At 34.3% G+C, this 19,124-nt stretch overlaps 1 protein-coding gene across 12 annotated transcripts in view; it reads left to right on the top strand.

Moving 5' to 3' along the window:
* RYR2 (ryanodine receptor 2) overlaps positions 1 to 19,124 on the top strand; it is a 361,102-nt gene that overhangs the window by 149,943 nt on the left and 192,035 nt on the right. For all 12 annotated transcript variants that reach the window (XM_046939481.1, XM_046939480.1, XM_025149037.3 and 9 more), the window contains 4 exons: positions 4,179 to 4,278; positions 8,233 to 8,329; positions 14,771 to 14,845; positions 15,723 to 15,879. In XM_046939481.1, the coding sequence (XP_046795437.1) occupies positions 4,179 to 4,278; positions 8,233 to 8,329; positions 14,771 to 14,845; positions 15,723 to 15,879 (429 nt within the window). The remainder of the gene's footprint in view (positions 1 to 4,178; positions 4,279 to 8,232; positions 8,330 to 14,770; positions 14,846 to 15,722; positions 15,880 to 19,124) is intronic.

Here is a 19,124-nt window from a genome sequence, read left to right as displayed (position 1 = left end):
AGGGTTGGTACAGTGCCGGCTATTCTTCCCTTGTCAGTTGAAAAGTTCTCTGCAGATTTACCATCCAGCTGTTAAAAACACTTCAGAGAAAGGCAAAGAAAACAGGATATTTTTAGAACTTTAAATTCATATGGAATTTCCTGGACTTTTCCTACTTTGGGACAAAATTTGAATTTCTATTTATTTTCTGCCGTGTAACTTCATTTATATTTGTTCAAGCTGTTTAAATCTATAAATAGGTGTTTCAATACATATCAATGTCTTGCCGCTTTGAGACATAAACACAAAAAACTAACGACAAAAATTTTAGACAGGTACAGTTTAACACTTCTGTTTTTTTCTGATAACTCTCTTCCTTGTGACTGGATAATTTTATTTATTTTGACAGCATCAGTACAACAGTCGGAGTTACTTACAAAATATTTTTTCATTGCTGACTTGGGTTATAAATTCTAATAGAAATGATACCTGATAATTAGAAAGAAAACATACGTTTCAGATTCTAGAGAGTGCATCATTGTAATTTTTTATTCTTGCTGAAGCTTGCCAAATCCTCTTTTTTATTCTGTTTGAAGATTTTTTTTCCTTTTCTAATAAAAAGGGAATTCTTGTTCTCTTCTTTTTCTTCATTTTTTTGTTTTATCTTTTTTTTTTTTTTTTAAATAATAGGAACAGTGATGTGCTTTTTGTCTTCTTTGCCAAGATATAAATATCTCTGAGGTAGATATCTCTCTCTGTTGCTTTGCTTGCTCTCAGGCTGTCTAAAAAAGTAGAGATATCTGTGAAGTGCTTTCCCTCACTCTGATGCATGCATTCTTGTTTGTGTACCTATTATGGGAATGTATCTGTTCAAAACTTGTAACTTCTTAGATGCTCTTGAACCAGTGAGAAAAGGTGCTTATATGATGAAAAACTGAAGTCTCTGTCCTGATTGCTGCAGTCACTTTAAGACTGAGAGAAAGAGAGAACAGCAAGGGCTGTCAATCTCTGAGTACAGAGAAGAAATAGATTGAATTTTATCCTTTTCCTGGCTACACACCTGTGGCCTCCATCTCTGCAGCAGCTTATGAAGCAGTGTGGGTTTTGCCACTGTTGTGTGCAGTAGTGAGGCATTCAGGGAAGTGTTCTGCCTTTTATTCAGATCTCAAATTGTGCCAGAGGAGAAGCTTTTACAATTATTATTTTTCTTTTGCTATTCTCACATTACAAGTCTGATAATTAAGCTGAAGACGTAATAATGTAATGTGCAGGTAGAAAAAAATAATGCTAGATGACTTGTTGATGTTAACACACATTAGCTAAGAGGAAGACTGAAGAAAAGATTGGCTGTCTTTGTTTTCCTCTTCACACGTGCATGTTTTGGAGAGCAGAAATATTAAGTTTTTTTTTTTTTTTTTCCTGACATAAAGTGTATGTTAGTTGAAACAATTTGTATTTCCAAAGTGCAGCCTTCATCTTTTCTCCATGGCATCTGTGGATTCCTTTTGTGCATACTAATAGCAAAGTTGAAAATACACCATTCTGTTATTTGTAGATGTAGATACAGTTGCACTGCTGCAATCACCGCTGAGGGGTTCTTGTGGAAATTACTTTGGTTCCTTAGCTCCTCAGTGAGCTTGAATTTGCTGAGCTCTTCTCGAAGACTTGGGAACAGAGATATGATTTGTTACTTTTCTACAGAGCAGCATAGAGTTCATAACATGACAGCCGGTTCACTTGGGAAACCTGTTTGTATTCTAGGAGATTTTAGTCTTTGAGTTTAAATGTGAAAAACTGTGCTTCGACTGTAGTGTTAATAAAATATTGTAATTTATTTCTGAAACATGATTGGAAAACTGTGGCAGATTAAATGCCATTTTTGGAGATTATTATCACACTGTGGGGAAGACAAATCTAGCTTTTTGTCTTAGCTTTTTGGCTAAGCTTGGACACTAGTGCAGAGAGAATAGTATTGGAGAGAGAGGCTGCTGGAGAACCTGCCTCTAACAGCAAAGGCTAGCAGGATTAGAATAGACATCAGGACTCCCACATCCTAAATATTTCTGCACTGAAAATATTGTTCCTTCATTCCTGAAAGACACGTGCCAGAAATGGTCCTCATAGGTGACTGGAAGCTTCTACAAGGTATGGAGGCTGCTCAAAATCACATGGAGTGTCACATCCACATCATGAATATTGCATTACAGAATTTGTTTCGTTTTGACAGTTTTATTCTGCTGAAGGTAGCAAACTAGGCAGATAAGCTCCAAATATATTACATATTAAATTAATTGGGCAGCAGATTGCTTTACAACAATGCTGGAATTCTGAAATGTAGCACTGAAAATTTAGGCAATGACAGAGAGGTTGGTATCCCTGTTTCTTGTTCCTTTTTTTTTTTTTTTCCTTCTCTGTGCAAGTGATCTAATTGACTCCTTGATTATAAATTGATAAAATGCTTCCTCTAGAGGGTCAAGGCATCATTTCATAGTTTGTTGTGGATGGTGTTCAGGGAACAAATATAGAACTTCATAAAAAAGGAATCTTTTTATGTCTTCATTTGCAAATTGAAAGATTCACTGACCAATCTAGGGACATGAGGGAAAGAAAAGAACTGCAGATATATACTCTCTAATCTGCTGTGGTGGTCATGTGTTATGAAATGTATTCCAAACTTTAAAAAAAATATAATTCTTCACTTAAGACATCCGTGTTATAATCAGAGCTGTAATTGGAGGAAAAATAACTGATAGAAAAAATATTACTCTGATGAGAGAAGTCAGCAATGAATTTTTGTTCAATGTTCTATCTGTAACATTTAGTGTTAATTCAGTTGATACCACTGTGTGTGAAAATAAGTTCATTAACAGTACAAAGCACGTAGTTAAAATAACTGCTCTATTCATGGCAGATCTAAGTGACATGGTGGTTATCCTCTTCCTCTTCTGCTCACCCAGAATAATATGTTCTCCACAAATTCTCATTGTCCCTAAGTGGATTCTGTGATGTGATCTTAAACAAAATCTAACAATAAAATTAAGGCCAGTAGGGCAGGAATGAAACTGGAGGTGTGCTGAGGACTAATTTCTCAGCATATTCTGCTACTGATTAAGTTATGTAATTGTGGTAGGGTGAAAGTGGTCATTTACTCAATAAACATCCTCTATTGCATATGTTGAGTGACACTGGTGTAGTAGAAAAAAATGGCTTTTGTGAGTTCTGTTACTTTGTATGTCCATAACTGTTACAGGCATAGACATGAAGAAGCTGTTGTGTTATCCCATATAGCAGCATGCAGCCAGGAGAGTGGACTCTATATGTGTTGTCAGGAATCTACTTCTTTCTGACCTCCATTGCCACTTTAGTCCTCTGTGTTATTAATGATTTTACCCCAAATGTGTTAATATTGGTCACAACATACAGAAATAGAGACAAATACCACTGTTCTTATGGTATATCAGTAGAGTGGTGTAGGACAAAGGCTTTACATAGATGTGGTGTATAATATGCTAATATGCCTTGAGCTTAGAATTTCTGAGACAATAATGCCATTGTAGGAGATGAAAATCACACAGGCGCTAAAAAGGAACAAAATTCTTAGAAGAGAATTTGCAGAAAAAAAAATGCACCCATTGAATTCTTAGGCAGTAAAGCAAATCAGGTAAAGAAATTTTCAGATTAACTTGTATTATAAAATATTTCTGTAGGAATATATTTTGGAAACTCCCTCATGTGCCTTACATAGTCCATTATTTTATTTCTTTGATCTAATGACTTGAGGAAGCCAGCAACCAAAAAATCTTTAAGTGCTGACTTATACCCAAAGTACAGATTAATGTCACCTTGCAGTATTCAAACTTCATGGAAAATCCCATTATGTACAAAAGGAAGAGCACCAGTGTAAGATCCCTGCAGCATTTAATAACTGGTTCTTCAGAGTGTTTGCAATTGTCTGAGACCCCAAAAGAGTTGACCGTTCTGTGTAATCAGTGTATGTTTTTGGGGGCAAATATGCTGTACCAGTTTTCTAGCTTTATTTCCAATGTCTCCTGAAGAGTACAAAGGTCTGTCTTTGTGACTGATTTATAGTTAATTGGAAATATCTGATATAACAAAGAAAATGTTTGATACTATTACTGTAATTGCAATGAAATTTGTAATTAAAACCCTGGTAAATGTCTCTCCTTTCCTGTTTTTAGCATCTCTCCTATGGCAATGGTAGCTTACATGTTGATGCAGCTTTCCAGCAAACTCTTTGGAGTGTAGCACCAATCAGTTCAGGAAGTGAATTTGCCCAAGGTAAGATTTACTCTAATTGTTGAAAGACTGATGGTAAATGAAGAATCTGAAGAATCAATTCAGTGACTGAAATATAAGAATGAGGTTTCTCTTACATTTATTCATTGGATTGAATATTTAAATACAAATATTCTAAAAACAGTGAGGGAGGATTATGCTGGAAAATATACAGGTGGTTTTCTACATGACTGTTTCTAAATACTGAACAGCTAATTAATTGAAATCTAATTTTATTAAAGTTATATTCACACAGGTTTTTAAAAGATTTTTTTTGGTCCTGATTTCAATTGTTAACTCATTATTCTTACAAGTGCAGTCCTGGTTGCATGTTCCTAAGACTGAGAAAAAAAACCTCCCATTGCTAAAGTGGAATCTAAAGTATACAACTGAATCTCTTTTTGCATCAGTACAACACTTCTTTAATAGTTAAAAAGTCTAGTCAAACCATGAATCTTAAAGAAACTTTGATCATTTTTTGTTAAAAACAAAAAAGATGAGAGAACCTGCTAGATAAATCCCTCCGCGTTCTTCAGGGATTTGTTCTGAGAATAGATTTTTGAGCATTTTTAGTCTTGTACTGGTTTGGTCTGGCAAGATAAGCACTAGATTTGATCCAGAAACCTTTGTTTTGTTTTCAGTCACAGTCTTACTGGTGGACTGCCAGGTAGAAGGAGAAAAGGGAACATAGAGAATTCAAATACAGAAATTTGGAACTGGATACAAGGATAGAAAAGAAAATGAAGCGTGTGCACCAAGATAGGGCTGGGGAAAAGGAGAACAGGAAGTAACTAACAAGATGCTGAAAACTGTGTGCTGTTTTAAGGCAAAGTGTGTTGGTGCAGGACACATAATACAGAAAAAATGGTCTGTTTGTAAGTGGTTTGAAAGAATAATGTGTTTTACCTTAGAGTCTAGAAAAGAAGCAATAAGAGTAGGGAAACTAGGCAGGAATACTGTTGCTGAACAGAGGATGGAGTGAGAGAGCAAAAAAAAAAGCACAATATTTGGAAGGCTAGAATACCTCTTCAAGTAGATTACATTAGAAAGTGGATGTGGTAGGATGCAGAAGGATAAAACTGTAACTTGTTGGTCAAGAAGAGGGGACTGGAAGCAGGATATAAAATCCTAGGAACTGAGTGGGAATGGTGTTGTGAGAAGCATATAGCTGAGAAGTATGAAAGAGAAGAAAAGATGAAGAGAGACAATATAGAACAACTTTCAAAATTTATTCTATTTAAAAACTAGGATTTTTTTTTTTTTTGATACTGCAACTTCTGTCATGAAAAAACAAAGATCTCCAAGTTAATGGTTTCATAGAAAGGAAAACTCTGTCATCTTTTACATCCTGATTTTTCTGGAAAGCCCTATGATTTTTAGATTCTTGCTGACTAATTGCTCTTGTAATAGAACCTTAAAGGTCCTTCAGTTATTCCCTGGAAGTTTCACGTACAATTTTTTGAAAAGACCAAACACTGAATCTTCACATTAGTTCTCTTTATTTTTTTTATTAAATATTTCTGTTTGCAATTTTACTTGTTCCGATTTCAGGGACAGCATGACCAAATCTCTACATACTCTCAGTGTCTTATACTATGGGAATCATGCATATTCAGATCGTCTGAGGTGGCTTCTGTCCTGATAGGTTATTAAAAATGCTAGTGTATTACTTACCAGTATCCTCAACTGTACTGGGAAAACATTCTGTTGATGCTTTCTACCTTCCAACCTGTAGCTGCATCCTATAACTCCATTCTCCTCATATTAGTAAGTCAGTGTCTTACTAGCTGAGACTCAGGTTTGTGCTACACTACGTCTCCCAAATTGGCACACTTCAATATTAAGGCTTGTCTGGCAATTTGGGAAGCATATGTCCACAATGACAGAATATACTAGTATGTCATGTGATTGTACCCCCAGGAGATCATATGAAAATGATGCAATATCATTTTATTAGCTGTGCATTTTCTACATTTACATTTCTGTGCATTTGCTTTTCTTTGTTGCTTTACTTTTTTATTTTCACATGCCTCAGGTATAGACTTTGTTGAGCAGTATCTTTTATTTTAAGAGAAGATCAGCTGAAGATCAGCTGTGAGAATCAGGGTAAAACCTTACTCTACAAATCCAGGAAATGCTACTGTAATCCAAAATGTCTTCCTGTGATTGCTGAATGACTACGGCATTTAGTGTGTATGATCATAGCGTATATACTTCAGTAAAACAATAACCAAACTGGAGAAAATTACTTCAAAATGGAGGAAGAAGAAAATAAAGCCAATTTTGTTAGGATCAACAAATGCTAGAATAGCCTATCTTAATCAAAACTTCAAATTAACAATAGATTAATTTAGGCTTTTGCTATTCTATTTGTGTTCACAGAGAGAAAGAATGCTTTTATCCTTGCAGGACTCTTTAAACAGTTTAAGTGAAATTACTTTGAAATGAAAATGAAAATAATGTAACAAGTCAAAACAGAGTTTAGAGTCAGATCAAGTGATTTTGCAACTTTTGTACTGGGATATAGGTGGGGATGATGGGGGTGGGGGCACTTTTAAAACACAAGAAAACAAAAACTGCTCAGGACTGAACACTTCCATATTTACATTGACACAGTTCAATATAAAAAGTTATTAAATATTATTACTACTATCTGGATATAGCCATCTGTATCAAATCAAGAATTTAAAGCTGAAAAATTCAATGCTGATGTTAACCATATGAGTACCAAACTGATACTAAATTTAAAAAGTAAAAAAACCAAACAAACAAAAAAACCACCATCCTGAAATGTTTCCAGATGTACATTTGGGGGAAAAAAAATCTTGTGATTGCGCATTAGCATCAAAGTAAGCCTATGAAATTTGTATGGCTATGTGTGTTGTCTTCAACACTGTTTTCCCCTGCATCTCTGTCTAATTGTGCAGATCTCTACCTTACACATTGTTTATCCAGAAATAGCTTCAAATCAATATTCCAATGAAATGTTTGTAATGTTTTTGCTATAATACAGAGTCAAAGGAATTACATTCCCAAATCTTGCTAAAATGTGGAATTTAATATGCAAAAGTTCTAGCAAGAGGGTAAGATGAATTTATAAATTCTGTGTACTGTAAGCACTTGTTCAGCTGAGAAAAAACACTTGAATTGCAGTTAAAAACTACTAAGACTTAGTGCTCTCCAGTTACTAGGTTATGATACAATATTTGTATGATAACAAGTTGAATTTTTTTAAAGTCACATCTCTGGAACAAAGAGGCTGTTGGGAAATCATTTGCTGTACTAATATTTTTACTGGTTAGAATTATAAATTTGTTTTCAGTTCCTGACTCCAAATGTTGAGATGCTATGCTTTAATTTTGATTTGCTTTAATTTGTGAATACACTTAGTCCCTGCAAACTGGAGAGCTAAGTGTTTGGCTTTGAATTTGTATATACAGAGGTAGTATGTTCTGTATAGGGGGTCTGTATTTGGTGTCCCAGTGAATCATATTTGCATTTCAGGACTCAAACAGAGTTTTGAGTAGGTCTTCCCTGTTTTTCTCACAGGAAACTTGAAAAGACAGCAAAATTAATTTGAAAATGCATACACACACCTGTGTATTGTTAGCATTTAAACTGGAATCCTTTTCTGAAATGAAGGTCAAAAATGAGCAGGTAAAATATAAGAGTAGTGCCTCCCACTCTATTGATTGCATTCTGTGATGGAGGTACTTTCTAGTTTCAGCTGCACCAGTCTTTTTCTGAGTTGCACTAATTCTGTATGATCCCTTTTCTGTGGCTCTCTTTCTCCTGATCTGTCCTTTTCTGCTTGCTGACCTGGAGCTCTTCTCAGTTGAGTCTCCAGGGTATGGGATATCTTCCCCTTCCGCTGACTCTCTTCTTAATGTAACTTAGCAGGTCAACGAAGAAAAGAGAAACAAACTGATCCACTTTATTTTCTTCTCTTCATTAAAGGATATCTGATAGGTGGGGATGTTCTGAGGTTATTGCATGGTCACATGGATGAATGCTTGACAGTCCCTTCGGGTGAACATGGAGAAGAACAAAGAAGGTAGGATTCCAACTTAGAATAGAATAGTAATGGAAATTACTGATTCAGTATTGAATGTCATTCAAAGTATAAATTCTGGAAGGATATTTTGATGAGATGGATCATTCATAAGAAGAAAATTGTTAAGGTGAACTTTGGGCATTAACTTATTGCTTTTATTTTTATTTTTTTTATTGATATTTCCAGTGTAAAACAGTAATATCTGTTGAAAGTGGACTTGGTCCAGCAGTATGAAACAAACTGCGCTGAGTTGTAGCGTGGATACTGAACATTGAGTTTCTGAACCGACCATTTCAAGCTTTTGTTTTATTCTTGCTGCCTAGCTTAAAATCAAATGTAGAACAAGTGCCTCCAACCTTTTCATCTTTTATTAGTTGGGTTATGATGCATAAGACAGCATGTGAACCCAATAATTATGGTTATTTTCTTATTAAAAATGTTATTTACTGTTATTTGTTTTATTGTTCATCATTTATTATTTTTGATATTATTCTTATAGTAATTTTTGGTAACTTGTCATTGTCTTTACTGACTTAAAAATACTGTGAATGAAGTACGTTGTTGTCTGTACTGCTTTTTTTTCTGTACAACGTATAACATTTCAGTACATTATATATTAAGACTACTGCTGAGTCCTTCAAGGCTACTATTATGGGTATCAATTCAGATGCACCTGATATGGTACTCTAGAAGTTAATTTACAATTATTTTATTTATTAAAGGAATCTAGAAAGGAAGTAGGGAGTGAGGATGGCTCAGTGTTTATTTTCTCCCGAGTTAATTAATAAATCCCTATGGTGAGAAGGCTGGTGCTCAGACTGCAGGTGTCTGAGTGCTGTGATTGCATGGGTGAGTTAAAATGTAGAGTAGAACTAAAATCTCTTCATTTGCTTGAATAAAATATACCGTAAACTTCAGTAGATTTATTCATGCCTTCCTCTTAAAAATTGCTATTTAGTATTGTTTCTTTGGCAGAAATCTGGACCTAGATGATTTTAAGTTCCTTTCTAATTAAAACCATTCTAGGAGTCTGTGATACTGCTTGTTTAATCCATCATATCAGCAGCTAGGTGACTGTGTTTCCATGATAAAATACTATTCATTCATTTTCAAATGAGTTTGTTTTGTTCCGTACCTTGTAAAGACAGGAAGGAATGATTGAACAATGACATGTAGTAAGATTTTTCTTGAGGTTGTAAATATGAATGAGGAATTTTCAGTTGTTTCCCAGTTTCAATTGATGAGTTGGTGGTTTTTGTGGTTGGTGGTTTTAGTTTAAACTAAAATTTATTTAGTTGTTTATTTATGGACAGCTGCTCCCACTTTTCATTTTTAGACAAGAATAGATTTAAACATAGAAGACATTTCAAAACTCCGAAAGATCAAAATATGATCAGCTCCTGTTTTGATGTTATTTATGATGCAGTAGATCCATTATAGCATAGAATTTGTTGTTGCTTTTACTACATCCCCTGGAATGTAACAGGGTGGAAAAGATAAATAGAATACTATAGTGCTTGATGACATTTTAATAAAAATCCTGCAATAATCACATTATTAGTTCGTTTGTAGTGTAATTACACATCTGTAACATGGTTAAGCACTTCAGAAATGAACTTTAACATTTAAGAACACATGAAGAATTATTTGCAACAAGACTAACATGCAAAAACTGCGGTAAAAGATTGCTGAATTGCTAGGCAAGAACTAATTCATTCAATTTGCTTGTGCATTATGTTGGATGTTTGTGTCTCAATTTGCAGACTGCAGATGATTGTTCTCTCTGCACTGTCACCCTATTCTCCTGGCTGCACAGTGCCCTAAAGTACTCAGAATACATCCATGTCATGTCCTTATTTTTATTGCGAGTAGTACCAAGAAACATTGTTCTTCAGTGCATCATAAATACCAGCCTTCATATTCTCTTGTTGTTCAGGAACTTTATTTGATAGACTAAAAATAAAGTGTTGTTTTGTTTTTTTTAATATATATTCTCTTTTTTTCCGAAGTTCTGTTTGTTTTTTTTTAAAGTATTCTCTTTTTTTCTGAAGTTCTTTTCTTTGATAAATATAAATTATTTTTACTTATAAATGTTAAATACAATCTATGACAACTTTTAATTTTACAGAGTACTCTGTGCCCCACATTTTCTGCTCCCTGCATTACTGCTCAAAAATTCTATTTTTATCTCTATTAATAAGGACTCTAATAGAATGTTTAAGAGTATATATGTGGGCTGCGTTTTTGAGTTTTCAAGATGGATGTATATTGATGGGTGATATTCAGCTTCTGGTAGAAATATGTTAGTAATATGGCTATTTTGACAGGTAGAAAATTGTAGAATAAATTATTTTATCTTTCACTTTAAATTCCACAATATTTTCACAAAACACGTGTTAAAATATGATAGATTTGGAGTGCAGTAACTCTGTGTTATCCTTTAATTGCCTTTAAAAATTATCTTGTGATAGATTTCTGTGGCAGTGCTTCATTTGTTTTGTTACAGCAAATACCTGAAAAGTAGCTTGGCTCTGAGAAATGCCAGTGTGAAGGAGCACTGAGAAGTTTCACATCTGACATTACTTGCTAATTCACCTTATTTCATTCCTATTTCTCTGTGAAGGTCTTCTCTCATGCCTTTACAAATAAGAGATCAGACAGCCCTAAAATAATGGTTTTATTCTGTCATGTCAACTGTTATCTAAACCTGGGGATAGATAAATTGTTTTGATTTGAAGGATCCTCCTAGACAGTTTATAAAATTAACTACTGTTTTTCTCTATTCTTAGTACATTGATACAGGTAAATAAGTTTGAGTATAGAAGTGTTCCAGAGATTACCAGAAGCCCAAAATAAATAAAAAAAAACCCAACACTTTCTCATGCTATTTTTACTTTGATGGAACAGCATCTAGCACAGCAGGGGCCTACAATACAGTGACAATGCAAAATATACTTTTAATTACAGGATCTAGCAAAGCTCTCTCCAAGACAAGGTCATCGAAATCTGCACAGGAAGAGGCCTAATACAGTGGCAGAAGTAATCCTATAAACAGCTTATAAAATTATCTTGTCTCACAATTTGTTCTGAAAATATACTTTGTTTCATCATTTAGTTGCTGAGCTGAAGATAGAAGATTTATGCCCTAAGAAGGGGCTTCCTTGAAGATCTGACAGCTCTGCTCTGCTCACTTTGGACACTTGAGGACAGTTTCCCAGGGCATTTTGTTGACTAACTTCCTGAAGAGCTGGAATTTGGCTTTCCTAAAGTTTAGCATCCTGATTATACTCTTTGTCTGTCCCATATCTCCCAAGACTGTGTACTCCACCATTGCATGGTCATTACAGCCTAGGCAGCCTCCTCATATCTCCAATCAGCTCAACTTGTGTTTATGAGCAACAGGTCCAGTATTGCATCACTCCTGGTGGGGCTATTACCTGGCTATAGAAGTTATCCTTGGTGGACTCCAAGAGCCTCCTGGATTGCCTTCAGCTTACTGTGCTGCTTTTCCAGAAGATGTCTGGGTGGTTGATCAGAGCCTACAACCGCAACACTTTCTTTAGCTGGAGGAAGAAGGCTTGATCAGGTGGCCTGTAGTAGACACCAACCACAATCTGTTGCTTTAGTCTCTAACTCTCACTTGTAAGCTTTCAATTTGCTCATGGCCATTCTTCGGGGACATCTCTTCACATTCTGTTCTTTTCTTTAAGGAAGGCAATGCTTCCTCCCCTCCTTCCTTGTCTTTCCCTTCTGAACAGCTTGTTAGTCATCAATAGCCACAGTCTGGTCACGTGAATCACCTCACCAGGTTTAAGTGATGACAACTGCATCGTGGTTTTCTAGTAGCATGGTACCTTCTGTCTTCTCTTGTTTGTTTCTCAAGCTGCCTGCTGGTGTAGAGTTTGTTCTTGTCCTCAGAGATTTGAGATCCAGATAGCTGCTGTTTTTGTTTCTTACATGCACAGTCCAGCCTGTCTTCTGTGGTAGCTCTTTTTTTTTTATAAGTTCATAGTAAGGTTTTGTAATTCAAAGACTTTTTCTACTTCTACCTACTCATGAGCATCTTCTGTGCACTTTGCCATCTAGATATTTTCTCCACCCTATCAATGCGAGTCTCTGCTAACTCTGATAGCAAATGGGAATTTTTGTTGGTTATTCACGTCATTAATAATAATATTGCATTTGTCCTGGCACTATAATCTGATATGGTTTTACTAGTGTCAGTTTCAGATAGAATAAATGTGTTATGAATCATACTTCCTTTTCAGAACAGATTTTTTCTCGAGATTATATAAAAAGAAATGTGATATATCCTATCAGCTACAATTCTTATTCAGAGCAAGTATTAAGGAACTTCGTTTGAAGAATCTCAGAGCGGTTTTATGCATTCATTTTCGTGGAAGGAGTAAAAAGTGAGTCCTAGATTTCTTGTACAAAAGAAAAAGGTATGAGAGTATCTAGATTATGAATTTATTCTGCTGCTGTGGGCTAAGAGTTACTATGAATATTGCTTTGGTAAAGGCAGTGTGATTAAAAATTGAGATCTTTTACACAAACCTAACTTTTCTACAATGTTTTTTTGTAGAGAAAGCAGTATCTAGCTACAGGCTATATTCCAGTGCTTTTTATATCTTCAATCTTGCTTATAGAAAGTATTGCTGCTCCATTCTTGATCCTAGTGTCTGACCTTTTACTTTTGCTTCCTTGTAGGGGCCCTTAATCCCTACTTTCTCAGTCCATATTGTGATTGATGTAACTGATTCTTCTGTGGAGAGCGACTGTCTTTACATTCCTATACCCCTTTATTCATATCAATGTAAGAGATATTTTCAGGATCCTTTTTTTTTTTTTTTTTCCTCTCTCCTTTGGTAAGCAAATGGCCTACTTGTTTTTTTTTCTTTCTACTGTATTTCCCTTCCCTTCTTCACCCCACACTCCTTTTTTTTTTGTCTTAGGTTATCATTCCAATGCTTGTAAGTCCCCTTGGAAATAATAGAGAATGTTTAAAGGATGAATTTAGGTTCACAACAAGAGGTTTTTTAGATATTTACAATTACAGTGATCCAACTGCTGTGTATAATCCAAAGGTAGTTTCAAAAGAGTACTCAAATACAGAAATTGGTGATAGCTTCTGGGTTTCCAATGTGAAAAAGAATTTTTTCCCTGTAAAGTAACAAAGTGTCAATTTAAAAATGGAATACTCTGATTAATTTAGGCCTGTGCTTTCACCAGATTTCTTGTATTTGTAATGACAGAAAAAGCGCTGAATAATGCTGGAAAGTCTTGTATTATGGTGAGTGCAATAATTCTGAATGCGTTTTTGTCAGAGAGGTTGATATTAAACCAGGATGTAATCAGAATGTGGTTAGCACAGAACAAAGTCATATCTGATTTGCTATTGTTTAAATGTTACAAAAAGCAACCTTGTCAGTGAGTTGCAGAACAAAAATTAGAATAAATGCCAGATGAGAAGAGAGTAAGTGAAAACAAAAAAGAAAATTGTTTATCATTTTCATTTTACTGTACTTATGAAGGTCAATTTCTCTAAAACGTCAGACTGACTTTTGTTCCCTTCCATGAGAGAAATATGAGAGGCTTACAGGTGTTAATCTGTCAGCTGCTATTAGTTGCAGGTGACTTATGATAATATTTGGAGAAAATACTTTCTGTGAAATCCAAGGGAGGATTTTGTACATACTTGTACATGTACTTAAAATTTCTTTTAAGTATATAAAGCACATGCGTATGGCTTTTTTTTTTTTTGGTGCATGGATCACGAATTTTTTAGTTTCACTTCACTGTCTTTCAAAAGCACTCATATTTCTCAACATATGTGCAAGAATGAGAGGGTTATTGTATATTAAAATTTTGAAATAGGAGGCTATTTCTGAGATGCATGAAGGCTGCATCAGCGTGCTTGTAAAAACTTGGGTGCCATTGTAAGATAAAATACAGTACAAATAGGTAAGTCTTCATAATTCAATGCAATAGGTTGAATAGTTATTTTTATAAAGTAAGTGCTGAGAAAATACCATCTTTCTTTAGAATAGCATGCAATGATAATTAACCCTTATCGTTTGATGATTGTTTTCTGTTAGAAGATAAAAATATTATAATTATCAGGTTTTTGCATTTTTTTTCCATGGAATCTCTGTCCATAATAAAAAAACCGTAAAGTCTAAGCAAACACCATATAGATTTTATTATTCTGAATATCACAATAATGGATGCTAAAGGCAACTAGATAAAAATTGCTTGAATAACTAGATCTCAAGGCTTGTTTGATAAGAGCTGATTTTGAATATGATAACCTTTGGAATTTGACAGTTGCAGTAGTTGTCTGTGCTATCTTAGCCTGAGAGATACAGTTAAATCTGCAAGAAAATATTAATTTTTACCACAGAGCTGAACATTTAGTGCATGCTTTTGCTTGTTTTTCAGAACCGTCCATTATGAAGGTGGTGCAGTGTCAATTCATGCTCGTTCCCTTTGGCGATTAGAAACTCTGAGAGTTGCGTAAGTAAAAGCTGTCACAGAAGAATACTTTGTTTAACTGGGTATTTTTAGTACAGTGAGAGCGGTCCTATTACATCAGTTTAATAGCTATAGAACCAGGTTGATAATAAAAAATCTTCCTCAAAAGATGTTACATTGCTTTCACGAAAAAATGACCTTCCTGTAGAAAGTGTACAATTTTTGTTAATACACCTGCTGCTTTTTTTTTCTTTTCAGTTGCCATAGCTATCAATGAACTCACAATTTTCTGTTTTTATACAAATGTGGCACTGCAAAGAAAACTGGTTCTGATTATAATTCATGTGACACTCCTAACTTAAGACATTTAGATGTCTTGAAATGCAAAAAATTACAGAAAGAAAACTACCTTGTAAGAGTATTGGAATGATTGGAATGATAGTAAGGAGTTATGCCTTAAAAAAAAAAAAGGTAATTAGGAATGCACTGTAAAATTTTATTATAATACGTATTTACAATGAAATTTGTTGTGACTAAAAATCAGTTATTTTTAGAGACTGAAAATCAGGGCAATTTAAGACTGTGTTATACTGTAATGGTGCTTTTCTCTGACTGAGCATTTAATTTAATGGGATGATGGTAAACATCAGTGGTAGAGCAGTGAAATTTTTGCTTTGAACTAAAGTTGGTCTTGGAAGTTCTTAAGTGACAGCAACGAAGTACTGGAGAGGGAAACACCGATTGTAGCTACAGAGTAGTCATTTTCTTGCTTATAGTCTGACGCGTAGAATTTTACACTTTTACCATTTTACACTTCTATTGACTAGTAAGCAATATAATGTGCTTTAAAATGTTTTCCCCAAAAGTTAAACTCTGTGTCTTGTTTAAAATAGAACAATATTTCCTTGAACTTTCTTAGGTGGAGTGGCAGCCACATAAGATGGGGACAGCCATTCAGACTAAGACATATAACAACAGGAAAATACTTAAGTCTCCTAGATGACAAGAGTCTTCTTCTTACTGACAAAGAGAAAGCAGATATAAAATCTACAGCATTCTGTTTTCGGTCTTCCAAGGTATGGAATCAGTGCAGCATCATTATAACTTATAGCAATCCCAGTATATTTTCAATGAATAATAAAAGAACTGAGTGTAATTAATATCTAGTAAACTTCTTTTGCCATATTTCATTGGGTAAGGCTACTTTTTTTTTCTCTGCTTGCCCATTTTTGTATGGTTTCTTTAACTCTCACTTATTTTTTCTTATGAACTTTCCTGATGCTTCACTTCTTATGTCTGTGTTGACTGACATAGGAAGCATTTAAAAAAAATTAGCAGATTATTAGTTCTTTCACTACATACTATGTTGCTATTCAGTTTATAATTGCCATAGTTTAAATTTTCATTGGACACCTTCAATAAGCATTATAAGTACAACCTAGTACTTTGTATAGGAGGTAAACAGTTTAAAATAATATTATGATGAAGTCTTTAATATCCTTTAATTTCTCTTACTGATGCTGAAATAGCAGTAATACTGGTATTTTTTTTTAATTATCTTCAAAATATATACTAGGAGTCAATTACTTTATATAATTATTTGTTTATCTGGGATGATAAGAAATGAATATATACGTGGAAGCAAGTATACAGACCTTTGCAGTCTGATAATGAAGACTTTAGAACAGATTGTTTTTGAGATGCAGACAATATATGTAAGTAACTGAAAATAATGCCTCGTTTATTTCTGTGGAAACTACAACAGATATGAAGATCAAACTAGCACTAGTTGATAGGACAAATTCTCAGCTATAAAACTCTGCTTTTCAACATAGTCACCACCATTAGTTACTGTTTTTTATCAACAATGAATAAGAGCCCGCATTCCATGCTCATAAAAATTTGCACCACTGGAGATGACCCATTGTTGCTGTAACCATTACTGAAGTGCACCACCCATCACTTCACTGTGCTAACATCCACCACTTGGTCTCCATAAACATTCAGCAAGCATCAATTGATATGAATGGGTAATTTTTTTCCTCTTGGAGGAATTCATAGGCACATCTATAATTGTATGCACTTCCATTTCAGATTTCATTTTGTCAGATTGTCCCTCTACTGCCATCTGTCGCACACCACCAACAAAATGTAATGGAATATTGGCAGGAAGGTTCATCCTCTACTGTCATACCACCAACACCTGTCTGTGTGTGTGTTTGCATATCCAGACAGAAAGCCATAATTAATCCATAAAGATTTCAGGACAAGATAGTACAGTTGTACTGGGGAGTTCCTGTTACATTTTATATATATATATATATATATATATATATATATATATATATATAATATATATTTATATATAATATATAATAATATAATATTTATATATATATAACAACAGTTATTCTCTTTTGAATCAAAAAGAATAAAAGAATTCTTTTACTGCTGCTTAAGATGGAGTCTTTAGTTGGGGTTGCACCAAGGAGAATGGAACAATGTTCTGTTAAACAGTTTTAGTTCATAAGAGAGATGATTGCATTTCTATCAATACAGAGAATATCAGTAATCTTTTGTTGATGTGGAAAGTGGTCTGTGTTTTTAAGCAGCATATACATGTGTTGATTTAGTAGATATTGACATTCTTTTTAAATTAAGACTTATTCAGAAGGAATTATGGAAAAGCCATAGGGGAGTAGATGGTTTTCTCTTTCTTGCTGAGAATGAATACAGTTTCTATATTGTTGAAGGAATGCCATGTTTCATTTTATTAGGATATTGGCATTAAAAAAATGTACGTGTTTTCTCTTTGGAAAAAAAGCTTAAAATAAAAGCTGCAAAAACATAGGAGTCATCCTCTAAAGTCTTGCTAGATAGGGGTCTCTTTTTCCCCAGACTTGTATGGACAAACCATACAACTTTTCACTTGTATTTTTGCATGTGATTAACCCCAAATTCCTGGGTAAGAGGCAGTCCCTAATCTTCTCCATGGAATACAGAATATTAATAGATTTCTCCTGAAGTTGTAGCAATTTCTGTCTTTCAGCGTCATATTCATAATTCTCTCTTTCAGTATCTGAAAAGTACATAAAGGTCTTGCTTGTTGTGGTACAGATAAGTTAGCTCTAAATAGGCAAAAAGATAAGTGGAATACCTTTAACTGCAGTGTTCCTACTTGGAGTTAATCTGTATTTTTCTGTTGTCACTTGTTCTTTTGTCAAATTTCATAAGAAATACATTATTGTCAGCTTAAAAAGCAGTTATGATTTAGCTCTCTCCAGTCAGTGAGATCTGCTAGAATTTCAGTCTCAACATTGTGCCCCAGAAGGTAAATTGGGTCAGATGAAAAGAGAAGAAACTGAAAGGACAAGCTTTAGTCATGTGAAACCTTTTCTGAACACTGTAAGGAATGACAGAGAAACACTAGAGTGAAATAACACATGTAAAGCTACACTTAACAGATTAATTATGTTCAATATTAAGATAAAATTATGTGAAATAATTTTGCCCATTTAGCCCACAAAAATATGGGGAGATTGGCCCGTATTCTTGTATGCATAGAATAAAAACTAGGTTTTAACAAACATGTCCATCTGGAGAACATGTCTCACATTACTCAATAAATCTGTTCATACCCAATACGTTCCTGTTGCTTTGCATCACTGAGGCAGTTTGAAGACTGTTGCAAAAAACAATTGCTTCTTTTTATGTTCCAGTGTATCAAATGAAGATTTTTGATCTTTATTTCTGTAGCAAAAATGTTGATGGTCTGAGAATGGGAATAGACTCTAAATAAAACTGAACCTTTTATTTTTAAATATGCTATAGAAAGACATGGCAGATGGTTCTATAATGACAAGTTATTGTAAGAATGTAGTTTGCTGCAGACTTGCATCATGTCAGGTATAGACCAGTATGCAATTATTAAATGATGAAAAGGTGATTTCTGACTTTCCTGCTCACTCCTCATAACAACAATGTCTTGAGGATCCCAAAGTAATGCTTTAAAGCTTGCTGTCCCTATTCATTTCCCATTTTCCCAGCTTTCCATTCTAAATCTACATTTCCCATCTACATTCAATTCCCCTTTTACTCTATGCTTCCCTGACTGCTCTGTTTATCTTGCAGAAAAGAGCTCATTTGAATCTGATTGAATTCACTCTGTGTTGTAAAATTCACATGCACAGTTATCAGTGTACTTCTACAAGTGAAAACAAAGACTTTGGCAAATTGTTATCACCGAAATTTCTGTGTTAAATAAATATAACATTAATACTAATTGGAATTAAGGTTGCAATATCAAACCCCTTCAATTTTT

This window comes from Gallus gallus, chromosome 3 (genome assembly GCF_016699485.2).
Source record: "Gallus gallus isolate bGalGal1 chromosome 3, bGalGal1.mat.broiler.GRCg7b, whole genome shotgun sequence".
NCBI lineage: Eukaryota > Metazoa > Chordata > Aves > Galliformes > Phasianidae > Gallus > Gallus gallus.
This window is presented reverse-complemented; position numbering and strand designations above follow the sequence as displayed.